General features: G+C 48.1%; 1 protein-coding gene across 6 annotated transcripts in view; it reads left to right on the top strand.

Moving 5' to 3' along the window:
- Positions 1-3,955: 3,955 nt before the first annotated feature.
- LOC104144278 (galactosylgalactosylxylosylprotein 3-beta-glucuronosyltransferase 1) overlaps positions 3,956-16,855 on the top strand; it is a 31,360-nt gene continuing 18,460 nt past the window's right edge. For 2 of the 6 annotated variants that reach the window (XM_068958672.1, XM_009675213.2), the window contains exon 1: positions 5,460-5,685. In XM_068958672.1, coding sequence (XP_068814773.1) covers positions 5,671-5,685 — 15 coding nt within the window. In that variant the 5' untranslated portion in view covers positions 5,460-5,670. Of the gene's footprint in view, positions 4,424-5,457; positions 5,686-16,855 lie in introns of those variants that run through there. The other 4 variants (XM_009675212.2, XM_009675211.2, XM_068958682.1 and 1 more) reach the window with 4 other exon arrangements.

The raw sequence follows: 16,855 nt of genomic DNA, 5'->3' as shown, positions 1-16,855 counted from the left end.
CAAAGGACGGCAGGTTTTAGATCAAGGACTGCTTGTTCTGTCGCACATCTTCTGAGGCAGATTTACAATGAGGAGAGAGGCATTGCCACATCTTTGGACCTTGGGAGATACATGCCCAACTCCCCTCCCCACCTCCTGCCGTCACTTGTTCATCACGCCCAGAAGGCTGGGAGAAGAGAAGTTTCCTGTGTATGGGTTTTCTGTCCTGGGGATAGAGGCATGGCTAGACAGAACATAGCTCAACAGGCTCTGTGAAAATAGGATCAGGCTGTAGCGATCAGGGGCTTGGCAGGCAGGAGCACTGGGGTGTCACCTCATTCCTCAGGCACTGATTTGAAGGGTGACTTTGAGGAAATGCCTTGTCTTCTCCAGGCCTCGACCTTACTCTGAGCGGAAAGTAGATTTGACTTCCTTGGCTCACAAAGAAGGTTTCACTCACTTTAGCTTGTAAATTGCCTTCAGATTCATATTTATAGGGGTTATGTGATGTCATTGCTTCCCAGTGCTTTAAGGACATGGAGCCATTTCAGCTGTGGGCATGAATATTGATGGACCTTTTCAGTAGGTTTCCCTGCTATTGCCTCCGCATCCTCCCTCTGCCCTCCTCTTGGCCTGCTGGCAGCTCCTCCTCCCTTTTTGCATTTTTTGTGAAGTACATCGTGCCAGCTGGGAACCCGTAATGGCCGTGCTTGCTCCTCTGGTGGCTTGAATGCTTTGAGAAGGTAAGTCCTCAGCACAGCTGCTAACAGAGAGGTACCCACAGCACAGAATCACTTCCTGGCTGAGGTTATTGTCAAGGTCCCTGCTGTCCTGTAGCCAAACACCTGTGCAAAAGGGAGGATGGGATGGGTGAACAACTCACTCCCCCAGTCCTAGGACATGTCTCAGATGTGCACGCTGCCATGCAGAGCATGCGGCAGCAGCAGCAGACCTGGCAAGCCAGGGGAGCGTGGAGCAACTGCCGGCTCTCAGCCCAGATGAGGTAAGATCTCAGGAGGCTCAGAGCACAGGGGCACTACTTACTTCTTTGCAGCATGAGTCAGTGAATGTTTTCCGTAGCGTTTCATCTCCTATGACTTACCACTGCGAGAATCAGGGATGTGGTCTGTGGGTCTGCCTCAAGGCTGACACAGCACCAGACCCTACAGGGAATGCCAGTGAAAAAGAAAGAAAAGAAAATTGCAGGAATAAATTGTGTACAGATCACAATAAGCCACCTTCTACAGCACCATGTCTTGAAGGATCTCAAAGCACTCAATGCTTGGGAATGAGTTCAGCTTCACAGTGCCCCTCAAGGTGGAGATTTCACATAGTTTTTTCACGTGATGTTTTACTTCCCCTGTAGGAAATAGGGGTAGGAAGAGAGCAGATAGCTTAAGATCGCACAACACATCAGAGGGAGAGCTGCCACCCAGAGCGCTGGAGTGCAGATTGCTGGATTTGTTTCTGGACAGGACACAGCCATGACGATCGTGGGAGAAGGAAGGGACTTAGCAGTACAGCAGCTCCCCTACCACGTGGCTGGGAACACCAACTGCCACAGGCAACACTTTCTGGGGGGCCAAGGAACGTTATGGCATGCCAGGTACTGCCCTGTCTCTTCCAATAAATCCACCCTAGTTTCTCTAGCCAAAAGAAATGTTCTGCACAGGCTTCTCTTCCCTAGACTAGAGTCTCAATTCAGAAGTGTCCTGCTTTTGCCAGGAGCCGGCTCAGACCAGGCATGTGGGAGAGCATCTTTCTGCAGCGCTGGCCCTCAGCTCCTCCATTCCAGCTGTGGGATGCATTGCCTAAACTGTGGCTCCATGTGTAGCAGTGAAACAGTTATGTCAAAGCTGTAGACATAAAAAGAGAGAGCCTGGAGCAGGAATAAGAAATCCCTGAGAAGCTTGGGCCTCCAGACAGAGGCACTCTGGATCTAGCCAGCACTCTTGGATCTAATCTCTTTCTCCTGCCTTTGCTCTTGGGAGAGATTCCCAGGAGTGAAAGTCCTTAACAAGCCTCTTCTAGAGAGGTCCCAGGGTGAAGGTGTTCACCCAAGACTTGGGTCCAGGTCACTGGTCATATAAGATGTCTGTGGCCAGTCATCTGTCACTTATCCCTTCTGCAAGTCCCTACCCACAGAATGAGGATAACATCTCTGTCCTATCTCATGGGGATACTGAGAGATGCAGTGCATTACAGCAGGAGACAATCAATTTCATTGGTGAAGGTTTGGCTAAAATCAAGGTGCTGCAGAGCTGGAGCACCTCAGCTAGCTAATTCTTGGAGTGGAATAATGCTTCTGCTAGTAGTGCAGGGTTAATTCAGACTTCTGCTGAGCCATCTGTGGGAAAGCATCCGGCCATTTCCTGACATGCACACGCTGGCTTTGAGCCCCAAGCGCACAGGACTCTTCTGTGCCTGCTCTACAACCTGGTGATTTTTGCCTCTAACACTAAGGGTGGCTGCGTTTCTGGTCTGCTCTCTCCTAGTGCGGGGAACCTGTGATGCCAGGGCACGATTGCTTCAGCCCTCAATGCACTTGGTTAAGGAGGGGGACAATTCCTGCCCACCCTGGCTGAGGGAGAGGTGAGTGGGGTGAGCATGGACAGCAGCACGGCAGTGAGCAGGACAGCGGTGAGCATGGCACCAGGGTCTCCTTGGGGAAAACACACCCAGCTCAAGGCGTCCCTTTGGCGAGGGGAGAGGCAGGTGAGCGAACAAACGTGCTGGTGCTCACACATCCGTCATGCTGTCCGCATCTGGTTCCTCTCTATGTTCTGCTTTGTAAATATCATTTGGGCTCTGAAATGCCACTTGATGTCTTTCTTTCTAAGGTGTTTCCAGCAATGTGCGCTCCAGGAATGTAGCTGAGACTTGTCAACTAACCCAAGGAGACTGCTCTCGTGTTCTTCTCCAAGAGTGCTTCCCAGCCAAGGATCTCAAGGCCTTTTGCCCTGCTTAGCACATCGCACAGTAGGAGCCTATGACCTAAGGGGGAACATGCGGCTGCTGAAGCCAAACCTGATCAGCAGTCTTGTCTGAAGACTGGGCTTGTGCTACCTCTGGGTTTGCTGAAGACTGTGGCACCCTCTTCAAGAGAAACTCCTAGGATGCGCCGGCCACAGCCATCAGGAGAGTAAGCAGGGGGCAAGCTTGTGCTGCCCAGCCCTATACAAGGAAGAGGCTGGGAGCTGGCTGAGCACTTATTAAGGTGTGACAGCCGTCACTTCTCCCTCTGCGCATTCAGCCCCAGGTTAGAGGCTGAGGAACTGCTTCAGACCTCCCTCCTGGGAGCAGGATAGTGACCGTTCTGCCAGGGGACACAGCTCCAGAGGGAGGTCAGCAGAAGACAGCCACTGAGAGCAAGCTGCCTTCTCCAGCATAGCTTGCTCCGAGCTAGAGGCTGCTGGACAGACTGTTCACCGTGGCTGCTCATGTGGCCAATGTTTGAAATCAGCCAGTGGCAGCTGTGGTGAAAGTGGGTTGCACTAACGCAAAGCACAGAGCTAGAAGGGAAACTGAGGCACACAGCAGTGATGTGTTCCGTCAAGAGGCAGGTGAGGATACCAACGCCCAGAAGAGCTGTGGCTTCTGGCTCTGGGCCCTGTCAGGTGGGTCTGCTTAGTGTTAGTGACATTCAGATTTTGTGGTGGTATCTGGTGTCTTGTCCTCAAAGCCGCCAGAATCTAAGCAGGGAACGAGAACTTCAGTGTCCAGTTAAAAGCAAACGAACCCCCTAAAACAAGCAAGCAAACAGGCAAAATACTCTGCCCTCCTGGTTTCAGCGCTGAGCAGCAACTGGTGATCAGGGGGCAGCAGCTAGCGCTCAGGGACGGGGAAGCGACCGCTGTTCGAGGGGCGCCGCTGCCGGGGATGCTCCGTGCACAGTGCCGGGCGCGCAGCCCCGGTCCTCCCCTCCCCTTCCCTCCCCTCCCTCCCTCCCTCTCTCTTCGCCTCCCTCCCTCCCGGGCTGCTTTTCTCTCCGTTTCTTCTCCCTCTCGTGCTCTCTCCCCTTCCCTCGCTCCCCTCTTAAGGTGGCGCAGCGGGATGCTCGGCGAGCGCCAGGCGGCTGCGGGCAGCCCTGGGCGCTTCCCCCGGCGGGGTGGCCTTAAAAAGGCTCCTTTCGCGCAGGCTGAAGCGGAGCTGCATCGCCAGCGCCGGCTCTAAGGAGGCTGCCGAAACCTGCTGGCTCCCGGCCGGCGCTGGGAAGCGGGGACGGCTCCGCGGCGGGGCTGAGCCGCCGCCGCCGGGCACGGGCACGGGCACGGGCACGGGCACGGGCACGCGTGGGCAGAGCCCGGCAAGGCTGCAGCCGAGCTGGGCGCGTCGCTGCCCTGCGGCGGGGGATGCTCCCCCGGCAGCCCCCGGCCGGCTGCCGAGCTGCCCCGTTTTCTCCAGGATCTGCCCGGTGACCGGCGAAGCCAGCGCATCTCGCCAGGTAAGCGGGAGCTGCCCGCTCCGCCGCCGGGAGCCGGGCGGGGTGGGAGAGCACCGGTGACCTTGCAGTCCCCTGAGTGCCCAGCGCTTCGTTTCGTGACCAGCTGTTGTATTTAGCATGCCCTGTCAGAAAAGAGCTGGGCAGAAAGCCGGGTCCCCAAACTTTAGCTGAGCACAGAACCTGAAACTAGGTCTAAATTTCATGAGCAGCCCCTGCCCTTGCCGTGAACTAAGCCGTGCGATCCCCTTACCTCCCTGCCCCACCATCTAAGCACCTTCAAAATGTGGAATATTCAACATCCAGACTGGAATTTTCCAGCTTTAGGGTGATATCGCCTCTCGTGATTTCTGTCCACCCATCGCTATATTATCCAAAAAAAAGCATAGCATCTCTAACCAGGTTACCCAAATGCGGTGTCCCAGGCACATCACTGTCCAGTGAAAGGTTTTATCATGCCTCTTTGTGGTAGATATAGGGGAAAAAAGTACAAAGAGGCAAGAGGACTTGTGCACGGGCACGTGCAGCCACGAAGGACACATACCCTGAGCATATAGCTCCCTGTCTCCCTCAGCTAGGCAGCCCTCCTCCTCTTCAGCGAGAGCAGAAGGTGTTTGACCCCTCAGAGAAGAGGGTCTAAGCACAGGGAAGGGAGACACAATTTCCCTGTGTTGGCTGATGGCGACAGCTGGAAAAGGCCAGCATCACCATGAGGAGGCAAGAAGGCTCTGGAGAGAGGGAAGGGTGAGCAGAGTGGCATTAAGCAAACTAGGAGGGGGCAGGAGCAGGAGGAGGTGGAGGGCTGGGGAAGGACTCGGCTCCTCTTCACCCCTGACTGGCACAAACGTGTCTGCTGGGGATGCACTTGCTGGTTCTCTAGAGTGACAGAGTTTGCGATGGATGTCCTTAGGTGGGTTGGAAAATACTTGTTTTGCCCTCCTGTCACTCACTCCATCCAGGCTGGGGCCAGGGGAGGGGAGAAGCACGTTTAGCAGCTAGCCTATAAGAGAGGGAGAGAGAAGAATCCCAGAGGTGCTGCAAGTCTGGCAAGAAGCAGCCGATCCCTCAGCTCTCCAGGAAAACCTGCTAAGGGGCTAATTTCTGTGAGCACTTGGGAGAAGAACTGTTCAGATCTTCTGGGGAGCAAGGCCAGCACCAAGCATCTCAGTAGCACAGCAACAAAGACTGGCAATAAATATCCTTCCAGCAACTTGAAGCTTGCACAGCAAATGAGTGGGGGAGCATGAACGATGCAGTATCTGCAGGTACTTTCAGCTCCTTTTACAGGGCATGGGGGGGGGGGGGCACTGGCAGAGCTGGGGATGACAGAGTGTGTCACATCTGTTTGTAGCCGTGCATGCCTCCAATCCCCTTCTCTCTGTGCCTTAAAGCAAGATCTAGGGGCCAGGGTAGTTTATAGCTGGTGTCTGCTCCATGATTTCCTGGAAGCTGTTAAGGGCATGTATGGGACATGCTCTATAGGTAAGTGCTAGTTGCCAAGCATACACTGTGTCTTGGCACAAGGCCAGGAACACCACGGTAGCTGTGATTCCTTCCCTCCCTCCTGGGAACTACTTCAGCATCGCTTTCAGGGCACTTCCGTCAGCACTGAATTAAGGCTTCGCAGGACAGTTAGTGTCAGAGGTAGATGCACTGAGCAGCTAACACAGTGTCAGCTATTTCAGAAAATGAATGATATCAAATTAAAGCTCTTGGCTTCTTTGACATTTTCAGTGTAGTAATAATAATTACAATAATTGATAAGCCATTTAGTCAACCTTTCAATTCCAAAGCAATTCAACCAGCTGACACGGCACAGTTGAGATGCAGCCACCTTTACGGTGAAGGATCTCAGCCTGACTTGCAAGACACTTGGCAGCTGCGGGATAGAAAGTAAAGCAGTTGGGCTGAGGACGCTTGCTCTAATGGAAAGGTTTTTTAATGAACAAGGCTCCCGCACCTATGGGTTTTGTTACAGTGTCATTTAGGAAGACTGTTGCCTAGTGAGCTGTACAAAGCTCGCAGAAAAAGCTGTACAAAACAGCTAAATGTATGTAAAAGAATATTCTTGCACAACATATAGCCCTATTGCCTTTAAATTCACACCCTTTCTGTGGGCTGGGCATGTCTTTGTGGCAAGCACTTCAGTGCTGTTTAACGGTATCTTCCTGCAAAGTGTCCAGGTTGGTACTGGACAGCTCAAGGCTATGTCTCCTGGGTACGCAGCATCCTTTCTTCTTGCCTGTGACACCCTCTCCATTGGCAGAGGAGGGAATTTCTTGAAGGGAATTTCCCTCTGCTTCAGTGGCAGGCCAGGATACGTCCTTAGGGTCTGAGAGCCAAGATATACCTAGGACGCAGCTTGCCAGTGAGGGCTTGGAGCAGGTTCCCTGCAGCGATACCCCACATTGTTTTCCTTCCCTCTTCACCGCGGTAATCACCCTGCACGTGCCTTTGTTTCTCCATGCCTGCTCTGCCTCCACTTTATAGCCCCCTACCCCTGCTGCCCCTCTCCCTCAGGGTGCCAATGCTGCAGGCACTATCACACCATTCGCACCAATGTGTAGGGAGGCAACGCTGCTGTCCCAGGTGTGAGGAGCCACACCACGAGCCCATCTACTTCCTAGAGCTTCTTCCAAGGCTGCTTCTTCCTCCTCTTTAGCATCCTCAGTTGTCTTTCCTATTCCAGCAAGGCAATGTTTGGCAGGAATAAAGAGAGCGCCTGACATACTCTGCAAGACTATGTATGCCTGTGAGGGATGAGATATTTGATTGGCTCCAAATATGCCCTTTACTGAGCATGCAAAATTGCTCTGGGAAAGCTTTGCAATTATTCTGCAGGATGTACACAGGGAAGATGATATCTGTCCTCTTCCTCCTTGTATTTAATTATTCCTAATAAAAGAAAAAATCTACAAAGGTGGTAATAAGCCAGACTGGAAGTCGGGGTCCAACACATCTACAGGGTCCTGAAGAAGTCCAAAATCACTCTGCTCTTTTTGCTCCTGGCCTTTCTGTCTAGTAATAAGTATTATGCTCATCTGTACAGCTTCCCATCCAAAGACCTCAAAGTACCATACGTACGTGATGAAGAGCACTCTCTGCCCACGTACAGAGCTGTTTTTCAGTATGACTACCCCTACTTTACACAGGGAGACACTGCAGCTGATAGCGTCAGAGCTGAGACGGCCCCAGATCATCTGTCTCCCAGATCATCTCCCAGATGAGGCCTGCATCTCTGAGAAGCGTTTGCAAAGCTGGGAAGTAGCTCAGCCTAAGAGGACTGCAATTAAAACCTACTGGTACCATAATAAATACAGGGTACAGATGAGGCCTAGAGCTAACGTCACCCTCCTCTCAGCAACAGGCATGACTGCATAAACCCTACTCTTTGAGAGGGAAACTGGTCAGACCCCACTGATTCCTCTGAGCTGGAACCTTGTTCCAAATTGCACCCCAACTTGTGGCCAACATGTGTATCAAGAACTTGATCCTTTATCCTGTCGTGTTGTTCAAGCTGTGCCGGCTCGTAATTCAGACCTTGGTTGAGACGTCTTACCTAGTTCACTCTCAAGTGACATTAATGTTCCCGTAGGTCTTTCCTTAAGAGCTAGAATGCATCTACTTTGCCAATATTAACAAGTGTTCAGTCACCTGCGTGGTTGGCTTCCACCACTGCACAGTGCAGGGGAGCTGTCTAAGATCCTTCTCCCTGAAATAAAAAAAATTGCTCACATTTCATTAATTTGAAGAATTTGCAGAGTGCAAAGTTTCCTCAGGAGACACAGTTTCCTGGGGCTGAGACACAGAGTTGGGATCCACAGCTTCAGCAAAGAGTACTTTATATTTTGCTTGCTGTTTGTCCCTTCCCTCAGCAGGTAATCCCACAAATGCCTTATGCACAGCAAGATTTGTTAAGATGGGGCTGTTTAGTTCAGGGAGATAAATGAGGAGTGACACCAGGGTGAAAAAAACAAAGCAATGAACATTGTAGAACAGGGAATTAATGCTTTTCTACATCTCTTTTCTTAGTAGATGAACTGGGTTGCAGTCAGGAAAAATGCAAAAGGTAGCAATTTGATGATTAAAAAAATACTTTCCTTTGCAATGCATAGTGACATACGGAACTTGCTGGTACAAGATGCTGCCGAGGCTGAGTGTAGGATTCAAGAAAGGAGGAGACATTTTGATGGATCATAGATCATTCATCATTGAATAGGATAACCAATTTGAAATAGATCTAAATCTTCAGGCTTCAACCCTTCACAATTGCCTAGTGTAGGATTTCTTGTACCTTCTAAAACACACAACATTGATCAGTGTAAGAGGCAGAGGACAAAAGGAGACAGACATACTCGAGTGAAAAATCAGTGGGGCAACTCCTATATTCATTTATATGCAGAGGAGAAGAATTTATGTTTTCCAGCCTTTGTGATGACACTTAGCTCACATAGGTTTGTTTTTTGTCAGGTGAAGAAGGCTCAGGGTAAGTTCTGATGAGATTTGAGCTGGTCCAGTAGTGCTTACACTAGTGCTTTCCCTGCCTGTGCTGTTGATTTTAATAGACTGCCAGCAGCCTGGCAACTTTGTGTAGTGCTGGTTGATGAATAAGGCTGCATTACAAAAGAAAACTGTGTTGTCCCATTCTTTGGATGTTACCCCTTGGCACTGAGAGCAAGGGCATTTATTCCCGGTACAGCCTGCTGCTAGCCAAGTGAAGCACTGGTATTACTTGGAGCTGAACAGGGTTAGCAGTCAAACATACTCAGCTCTAGTTAAAAGATTTTTAGAGCAGCAATGCTGTCTCATTCTGTAAGTTCACGGTGGGTTTGTGTGTGGGAGTGCAGGGCACACGGGAACCTTGTTTTGCTAGCAAAGCAGGATTGCTCCTAGGCAGTCCTTGTGTGGGAGAACATGAAGGAAAAGCCAAGGGCCAGGCAGGCAGCAGCAGCTTGGCAGGCCCTGCTCCCTCTGCCGTGATGCTCCTAGGGCAGTGTTGCAGGGCAGCCTGGCTCCTGAAGACACTGCCTCTAAAGTTAGAGGTAGAGATATGGTCTTAGCAAGGTCCCCTGTGTCTGGTAGAAATCTCCTGGTACCTATTTCTACAACAGCACAGTTGGATCCTTGCCTGGTGCGGAGTAGAGGTTGCCTGCTTTCCTCTACCAGTTAGCCTCCCCCTTGATGCACCAGTCTGTAAAGGAGGATAGATGATATTCACCTCACTCCGAGTCCTCTTCATGTTCTGAAAGCATGTTAAAAAAGAGTTTGAAAAGGATATTTCTCCTGTGGCTGGCAGATTTAATAAACTGTTACCTGGTTATGTCCATAGCTATGGGTTAGGCAGCAGTGCTGGCCTTCCTGGAAGAGGGACTTCATGGCTCCCTGAATACCCTGGCTGTGACCATAGTAATAGAAGTGCTGTTCATCAAGGCAAACTTATGCAAAGTATCACCTTCTAATGACTGTGCTGGGCCAATTCGAGAGGAAGCAAAGGATCCAGCCATCACATCCACTCTGCAGCGCTGGGATGGCTTCCTTGCGGGATGCGGCCGAGCCTAATGCATTTATTGGGTCCCTCCTTCCCTCCTCTTTCTCCCACTGAGCAGCCCAAACTGACTGCCACAGTGATCTTAGCTTTTTCCCTCCAGATACATCATGCCCTGGATTGCTGCCTTCCACCTCTGTGGATCCCTCCCTCCCACAGCCCTTCCCCCACCCCAGATCCACACAAAGGTGAAAAGGAAGGAGGCGCCAATTGCTTTCCTGTATCTGCCAGCTTCCCTCTCCACCTCTGACGTGAATGAGGCCCTTCATGTGCTCCTCTTGAGCAAACACAGATGCTTTTGTTTTATGGGCTGGTGGGACGGGATGGAATTAATAAATCAGAGTGCTGATGCTGTGTTGCCACATTCCTGCAATTTTAAGGAAGGATCACAAACAAAAAAAAAAAAGGCCGAAGCAAAATAGACAAGCTCTTCAGAGAGAGCTCAGATGCTCCCTGCTCTGACTATACCTCTTGCTTGCTATCCCACTTGGTCCCCTGCTCCGTCTCCCCTGTTCATTCGTCCTCCGCTTTTCTCCCACTCTGTCATCCCTGTTAACCTCATCTTTTCTCCTGTTCCTTCTGCTTTTCTCAGCAACAGCTTCCAGTTATACCTTAATATCTCACCTACCCATTTTAATTCTCTCACCTTCTTTTCACCTGTGCTTCCCTTGCTCCCACCCTGCACTAAGGTCTGCCCAAGGCTTGTGCATTCAAGAGGCGTTCAATGTCGTAAGTGTAGGTTCAGGAGTGAGGAATGCCTCAGCTCTGTGCTTCAGCTCTTTTTATGCCCACTTCCGCCTCCCTACCTCAGTTTCTCTCTCCTAATACGGAGAGTAGTGCTGTCTGAGAAGGTAAAAAAATGACTCTGGAGATAAAAGAGAGTATTATCGTTCTCCTCTCAAACATGGTATCTATCAGTGTTCCTGTGAGAGAAATAAGATCCTGTCGCCTGTAGTCCCAGAACTGGCAGACCCTTTCTCTATTTTAAGTGTAACCAGAAAAATCTTGCTGGGATTTGCCTAAAATTAGTTATTTTGGTCCAGATAACAAGTTTTTGTCATCTCTGTAGGGCTACTATCAGGTGGTAAGGGGCTAGGAAAAGATCTTTGTTCTCCGCTAAAATTGGTTAACTGTACTTTGGGCTTCTGGAGTGAAACCTATACCATGGGAATGGTGTATAGTATAAAGATAGTGTGTGTGTCTGCATATATATAGATATATAGATATATACGGAGAGATCTATATAAAATGATATCAAAAAGGTATGTAGATAATGTATATAATAGCTAAGTAAGACAAGGGATATAGATAAGATACAGATATATATACATACAAGATAGTATAAAGGTAGTATAAGCTACTGTTAAAGTGCTGAGATAGTCTTTATTCATTGCAATAAAACAGTCTTCATTCACTGCAACGTTTCTTTCTGCAATGAGCCTGGGCACTTGAAAGTCATTTCCCCGAATTGCTTATACATTGTTGTGCTTATCTCACCTATGGGGGAACTGAGGCACCGAAGCAGGTGAAATGACATACGCATAGTTGAAGCCAGAAAAAGAACCAAGAAATCGTGTTTCACAGTTGAGTGCTTTATCCTCTGGCCTCAGAGGAGGCCAGCAAAGACCTTTATCTTGTTTAGATGAGTGGATAGTCGTTCCAAGAGGCCACTGGGGCGAGGGTATCTTTCTGCACTAATACGTGTCCTAATGAGCCCTGTTTCTAAGCTGCTTCAATGATAGATCATGCAACTTCTTCACTAAGCATTGAAATAATTTTTTAATCATTAAAGCTAATATAAAATCCTCAGAAACATCCAAATCTCACAGCAGGGGCTCAAATTAGCAAGCAAACAGAAACCAGATCCTGATTATCTCTGTGCACCTCCACAAAGCCCACAGGCAGCATCTGCTGAAGTCAAATATGTGCCCGGCTGAGCCAATTCTCAGAGCTAGGCAGGGCAGAGTCAGAGCCAAAGTGGCAAATTCTAATGCTCCAAAGTCCACAGCAAGTTTCTTTCCTTCTTCAGGCATGCCCTCCGGCTCCCCAATGACGTGGAACAACTGGAAGGGAGTGGGGGTATTAACCATTGCCACCAGCTAGCAAGGGTGTCACCTGGCAGATCTTTGGACAGGAGGAATTATTTGTGGTTTGGCAAGCGGTATCAAGTGACAGATCTCAGCATGGCCAGCGTTTCTGCCCTCATCCCATTTTTTTCCTTGGAACCTCTTCCTCAGCCCTACTCCCAACAGCCTCCTGCAGCCTCCATTTTATCAACAACTACCTGTTTCAGCAAGGGTGCTCTCCATCCCAGCCCTTCTCCTCTGCCTTCACTCGCATGTCTCCCCAAACCCTAGGATACTAACACCTCTTATGTTGTAGCAGCCCATAGGACTTCACAGCTCTTCCAGTAATCCCAGTGCCTTTCCAGTTCAGGTTAGTAACTCCCATTTTACTTGACATTTTCCTAAAACCTACCACGCTCAGAGGCATATTCTCAAATGATAACGTAAACTTTCTTTACAGCACAAGAGATGTTTCCAAGTTTCATGTCAGAACATGACTCTTGAAGCATTAAGGAAAACACAACAAACCTCTTTTTACTTGGTTATGCACCAAAAAGTCCATTACAAGGGAAAGCACAGGACTCTGCCAAGCACTTTGCTAAGATGTAGCCATCACTATGCTGACCTCTGTGCTGAGGAGACTTTTGTGGGTGAATATAGGTCACTCCAAGAGGCCTTTGGGAGAGGAGAATTAAAAATTGCACTTACCACCTCCAAGAGCCTCTGTGGATGGGGCTCCTTTCTCCTGTCACCCTCTGAAGAACAAATCCAATATTGTTCCCGTGTCATGACCAGTCTCCGTACTTTAGCTCCTAATCACAATGTTACCCTGTCGGACAAACTCTGCATGCTTCATCCCACCTAATACCTTCCTCTGGAGGTTTTGCAGAGGACCCCTCTGGCTCTCCTGTCAACACCTACTCAGTGTTAGATATGCTGTCATCAGCAAATTTTGTCTGTAGTCCAGCAAGCCAAGCCAAGCTTGGACTGTAGCTTCCTAGAAGTCATACCCAGCCCAGTAGCTGTGAGATGCTGGCACAAAACAGGCACTAGACATTATTTTTGCTCTTTTCTACTCTCTTTTGAATGCTAACACCAGCCAGCTAAAATCTGATACTAAATATTTCTATCCAACAGGGGTCCCTGACCTGAGCATCAGATGACAAACACACATGACCTAGAAATTAGTTGAAGCAGTAGAAGTATTTTTGCAGAGTTGGAAGGGGATGGAAGGAGGCAAGTTCATGTGTGCATGTGGCTTGTTGACCTACCCTGGCTTGTTGACCTCCACAAATGTCCCCACAGAGAACTGCTTTTGGCCTAGTCCTCCTGTTGCTCAGAAATACCAAGCTATTTGTTACACTGAGGTTGCACCTACAAAGATTAACATTGGCAGAAGACTAGCATGCCAGGCACCAGCCATAGAAGGAGGGCATGTGCATGTTTGCAAGGGTCTGGAAAGGAAGAGGCGAAGGAGTAACCTTCGTAACATCATTCTAAAGTTGTCTCAGTTTTAATAAAACCCAGCATCCCTCTTCTGTGAGAGGGGTAATAAGACGGAACGTACCAAGGAAGGAGTCAGAAAGAAAGAAAAGACTATTCACCAGCCACGCAATGTAGAAACTCTAGTTAAGGAACAGGAATATGAGGAGCAACCAGGAGTGTACTCCAGAGAAGGGAGGAAAAAAGAAAAAAAAAAGAAAAGAAAAAGGAGAGAGAAATAACCACACAAACAGTTCCAAAGCGTATAAAGCTGCTTGTATTGGGTTGGGACAGCAGTAGGCAGCTCAGAGAAAGTTAGCCTTCCTGCACCAGATAGAAAGACATAAGTACAATTTAAAAAAGTTAAAAACAAATGAAAATAAATAAAAATAAAGAGGCAGGAGAGGGATGGGAATAAGGATTAGAGGCATGGTACTACACCAAAAGAGAGGATTTATACAGGATGTAAGTCCTTACGTTTGGTTTTCACTCCAAGGTGGGTTGTCTGAACCCAAAATTCTGCTCTAGGTGCCCTTAACCACGGGTGATCCTGTCAACCCTGTTTTAAACCAACCTCGAGTTTCTGGAGATCCAGCTTCTAGCTCTGCAGCTGTCACTTTTACCAGCACAGAGTCTAAGCACAGACTCAATGCTCAGAGGACATTCAGATAATTAGAGGGCACTTAGCTCTCCCTGGCACAAGGAGAGAGATAGATTCACCCTCAGAAGCAGGAGAGGTTCAGAGGTTCAAATCCACCCCTGGGACTTAGAGCAGCAGCCTTTCAGCTAGAGCCTGCTTTTTATCTGACCTGATGTTTCAGGCCAACCTGATCTGCTTTTCAGGTGAGTTCAAAGGACTTTCAAAATACAACCAAGGGTTCCAAAAAAGCCTAGTTCATCTCTCCCTGCCAACTAAAAGTATCTCTTCCTCAGATATTCTACCCAAGGTCAACTGTCACCCCGCGCATGTGGAAAGGAGGTAGGAAGGACAGCAGCTGTGAGAGCAGAGATTTAAGAGCTGGGGAGAAGCATCTCCCAATAGTTCCTTGCTAGTGTTTGTGCAAAGACCACACTCCAAGCTCAAGGGACAGATTGAGCAGACAACCAACCATTCTGGAGGGTAGCACAAATCCCTTACTGGTTCCAGATTTTGAGCATCCTGAAGCATAAAAGTTCACAGATAAGCTCCTAAGTACAATACAGCATAGGCTGACCTTCCAAGGGAAGGCTTATAGAGACCACTTTTGGCCTAGGCTCCTTTCATTTGCAATTAAAGAATACAGTGCGCAAGCCCTATAGGCTCTAAGAAAGAGAGCAAAATTTGTTTCTCATGCTGCAAGCTCTTCTGTCTTCAATTCCCTCATAGCCTTGCGTTCCTAACAGACAAGCCTCGTTCATTTTAAATGTGTAAGACATGGAAAAACAGAATTCAAAACATACATACACTTCTTTTTGATAGGATTGGATTGTTGTCAGGATTGGATTGTTCAGTACTCCTCAGCTCCATCTGTTCCCCAGAATGTATTCGCTGCTTAAATGCTTTTCAACACTTTTTCTAGAAAGTAAACCTTCTATTGTAATGCAGGGCTATTTTCTGACCAGCTGGTTTTGTTGCCTAGTTAAGCTATTTCCACTATCGAGCTACCTGCTTCCCCGGCATCCCCAGAGGGTAGGAACTATGAATTGCACAAGGGTCTCTTGATCTCAGATGCCATAGTAGCCCTGGCACCTACTTTGAATATCTATCTATTCTTTGTGGCTTGATTATGATCCAGAGTTGACAGCTCCCCTGCTAGGACTTTCCCCTTCTATCCAACAAGTCATCACCTTCCTGCCACTTCTTTCCTTCGTTCCCTTTCTCCCTTTTCATCTCACATGCAGAGGGCAGAGGACAAGCACTGTAGCTTTCTGTATCTTTCTATTTTTCATCCTGTTTTTTTTTTTTAATCAAACCCAGGCTTATAGATCACCTGTGACATTTAAGGTACAAATTAAGCAATGGACCATCACATATATCTGTTACAAAAGAAAATTTGCTAAGCATCACTTTATTTTTCTGTTCTACATTTGTTTTTAAAAGTGTCTGCATAGCACTTGGATGCCACAAAATAAGTGGCAAATCTAATGACTGCTGATGATTTATTTTGGGGAAAAGATCAGAATTAGCATTTGGGATCATCACAGCTAGTTACAGAGCTAGCATATTTCACACAGACCAGAGAGCTATAACAGCAAAAATGTCCATCAGGGAGGCCAAAGCGTTGTTCTCCTCATTCCAGCTCTAACTTAATCAATGCCTGCTTGATTTCGTGGCAACTCATCAGTGCTAACTAGTTTCCATTCTGGGTTAATCTAAGTGCCGGACACCTGCAAAAATATTCTGCTCAAACTTGCTGTTTGCATTATGCTTTATCGATCATGTAATTCAGTAGCATTGCCAAATAAAAGCTCTGAGAGGTTGTTGCCCATATACCACACAGCTCTTCTGCCCCCAATTATTTTCACGCACTAAGGACTCTGGATTCTGATTTTTCAGGGTGCAAGCACACATGGGAACCATTAAAATGTCAGTATTTTAGCAGATTTCGGAAAGATGGCTGACACCTTTAGCTCTGGGTTTTAAACGGCATAACGGCTGTTCCACTCATTTGCAGTATGATTTTAGCCAGAGCAGCTTCTCCTTCAGTCTCTTTTGCCTTCCTTAGGAGTAACAGGGAAGTCCAAAGGGGAAGAGCGTTTTGACATTGCCTTTGAAAGCAGAAGGAAAACAAGCTGTCTCATCAGTCAGGAGTGTGCGTTAGGGATAGTATATTCCTCTGGAGGTCTGCATTTGATGTCATATTGACACACAGCTAAGATCAAAGCCCATTTCTGCATCCTGGCTGCTACTAGAGGAACAGCGCTGGCCTTTGTGCCCCATATCTTTACAAGGAGCTTGTGATCAACATGATATTTTTTCCCCAAACAAGCACCTGTGACATGTAATTATCCTTCAAATAACGCCTAATGCCTTTTTCTCTGAAAAAATAATTCCTCTCCATCTTTGATAATGCTCTGAAAGCAAATACTATGGGTTTTTCCTTTCTGCTTTTACAAGAAACCTGTAAAATGACAGCTCCCACTCCTGCTGAACAGGCTTCAGCTGTTAACTCAGTAGGGAAAGCTCTGGATGAAACGTACAGATACTTTGGAACAATTCAGTATTGGTTTTGCTTCCTTAGACTTATGTTGCCTCCTCAGAAAAAGAAAGCTTGTTTTTTTTTTTTTTGATAATGCAGATATTGGGCTGATTCACGCTGATACATTCGGAACGATTATTCTGTAATAGTCATCAGTGCCTAA

Source organism: Struthio camelus, chromosome 1 (assembly GCF_040807025.1).
Source record: "Struthio camelus isolate bStrCam1 chromosome 1, bStrCam1.hap1, whole genome shotgun sequence".
In the NCBI taxonomy this organism is placed as follows: Eukaryota; Metazoa; Chordata; class Aves; order Struthioniformes; family Struthionidae; genus Struthio; species Struthio camelus.
The sequence above is the reverse complement of the archived record's forward strand: the minus strand, read 5'-3'. Positions and strand labels throughout refer to the sequence as shown.